This window comes from Octopus bimaculoides, chromosome 13, assembly GCF_001194135.2.
Source record: "Octopus bimaculoides isolate UCB-OBI-ISO-001 chromosome 13, ASM119413v2, whole genome shotgun sequence".
Taxonomy (NCBI): domain Eukaryota; kingdom Metazoa; phylum Mollusca; class Cephalopoda; order Octopoda; family Octopodidae; genus Octopus; species Octopus bimaculoides.
This window is the reverse complement of record NC_068993.1, coordinates 46626730-46628980: the sequence shown is the minus strand read 5'-3', so window position 1 is coordinate 46628980 and position 2251 is coordinate 46626730. Positions and strand designations below refer to the sequence as shown.

The window sequence follows — 2251 nt, the reverse complement described above, 5'->3', positions numbered from 1 at the left end:
GTGTGTGTGTGTGTGTGTGTGTGTGTGTGTGTGTGTGTGTGTGTGTGTGTGTGCATCGAATATTTCGTAGGTGTTATGGAAATTGTTCTAGTTCAGATTAGGAAGAATTGCTGTTATAACCGCGCACAGCCAAAGGAAATTTCAAATTTGCGCAAAAACCTAAAAAAATACACGGCTGCACGGAAAAGGAACAAATAAACTGACGCAGATTCTCCAAATCCAATCTATTAGTGACACAGTGAAGATTTGTGAGACATTTCAAAAATTCTCCATCTGAGATTCTTAAGTGAATAGATGCACACACTTGGGTGTATGCATCGACGCTTAAACCAACACACCAGCTCAACCATATATTTACAAGCATCAGGAACTCTTTTAACTCAGTAAATCATGCCACTTTGTTAGCGGCCAGCTTGAATTTAAATTAAACTCTAAGAAAAATATACATGTATACCTACATAAATGCACACATGCATACATACATAATACGTACATACACACACACACACACACACACACACACACACACACACACACATATATGTATGTGTGTGCATGTGTGCGTAAAAGTAAACATAATGTGTTTTGTATGTAATATTGGCAGTTTAAAAATCCTTCGGTTAACAGAGTTTTTAATAATATTTTTAATTAAAATACAAAATCCCCCTTGTAATTGTGTTTAGATAAGAAAACAACAAATGAAAACAACCAGTAATTGACGGTCATGCTTTGGACGACAACTGTGAGACTGGGAAGCTGCAAGTTTATATTACCTCACCAAAAATGACCAGAAGAAAACTAAATCTTACCGTTTTCGTATTGACACAGCTTCTCGAAGGTCTCCATCCAACGTGAGATTTCAAATCCAAGAATGTCTACGGTCCTGCTAAATTGTTCACAAGTTTTAAAATGGGTGAAGCAAAGAGTGAGTTGATATTTGTCTTCTGATTTTGCTATCCTAGAAAAAGAAATAAATGTAGAAGAAAAATGTATACATACATATACATATACACACATGCATGAATAAATACATACAGCCATACGTATAACGTATATATATATATATTCATGTATATACCATTTTGTTAACTATGCCCAAATTATGAGAACAGTTTTAAATTTCCAATTTCTTTTATCCCATATCCGTTGATTTTCAAAATTTAATAATTGAGAAGATGGTCATACACATAAAAGTCACTTAATGTAGCAAATATATAACAAAAAAAATAAAAAACACAACACTTTCGTGCTGTTTTCACTTTTTCTATTTAACAATAACCTTTGGTTTGTATGGATTCTTATATATATTAAGAAAGAAAAAAAACACCAACGTGAGGGCATCTACAAGTAATATATCAATTTGACACTCAGTGAAAGAAGAGTATTGTTAACGTTTCGAGCACAGCTCTTCGTCGGAAATGTGTGTGTGTGTGTGTGTGTGTGTGAGTGTGTGTGTGTGTGTGTGTGTATTCTATAAAATGAAGGATAAAATAAGAGACATTCAACATCTTTGGCAGATTTTGTATGGCGATTGAAGGAGTATAAAAAGAAGTACAGCATTAATTGGCCCATAGTAAGGTATGCGAAACCATACAATATAATTTCCAAAAGATGCCGTTTTAACTCCGAGGAATCCCTGCCTATTCTGTGGACGAACGAGAAGATAATTGATAGAATCTTTGAACAACTCTCGAGATGTCTACACGCATATAAATGTACTTTCGCACAATGCAGTAAGAGTGAATTTTGAGTAACCGCTAATTTAACTTAATATATTTTAAGGAATGGTTGACTTAAGTTTACTTCTAACCTCCCCATTCTTATGTAGATAAGTAGATAACTAACGCGCTTTGTGATCATGAGTGCACCAAACCTCACGTGTGCGTATGCTCACATTTATGCGGATGCTTGTATGAGCGAGTATACCCGCGCCATGCAGCTTGCTCGAGGGCGTTTATACATCCATATTTGTTAACGGTTATTTTTAATACTTTTCTCGCTGGATTGCGTGTTCGTTTCTCTTTGTGCCATCTGTGATTTTATTTTTGCTCTATATAAATGTAGATATTTCCTCCGTTTGGCTGCTTTTCTTTCTACAAAAGGGAAAGTTACATTGCAGAACAGTCATTTTAGCGAGTTGTATTTATTTATCACCCGACGAGATACTTCTGCACCACCGGATGCTCTTGGACCAGTTGTTGAGTGTCCCACCCAACAGGAATCGATGCTAGATGTGTCGAAACAACTGTGA

General features: G+C 35.7%; 1 protein-coding gene across 1 annotated transcript in view; it reads right to left on the bottom strand.

Annotated features, from left to right (window-relative positions):
* LOC106869700 (uncharacterized) overlaps positions 1 to 2251 on the bottom strand; it is a 29881-nt gene that overhangs the window by 5915 nt on the left and 21715 nt on the right. Inside the window, exon 7 of the mRNA XM_014915541.2 lies at positions 810 to 958. Coding sequence (XP_014771027.1) covers positions 810 to 958 — 149 coding nt within the window. The remainder of the gene's footprint in view (positions 1 to 809; positions 959 to 2251) is intronic.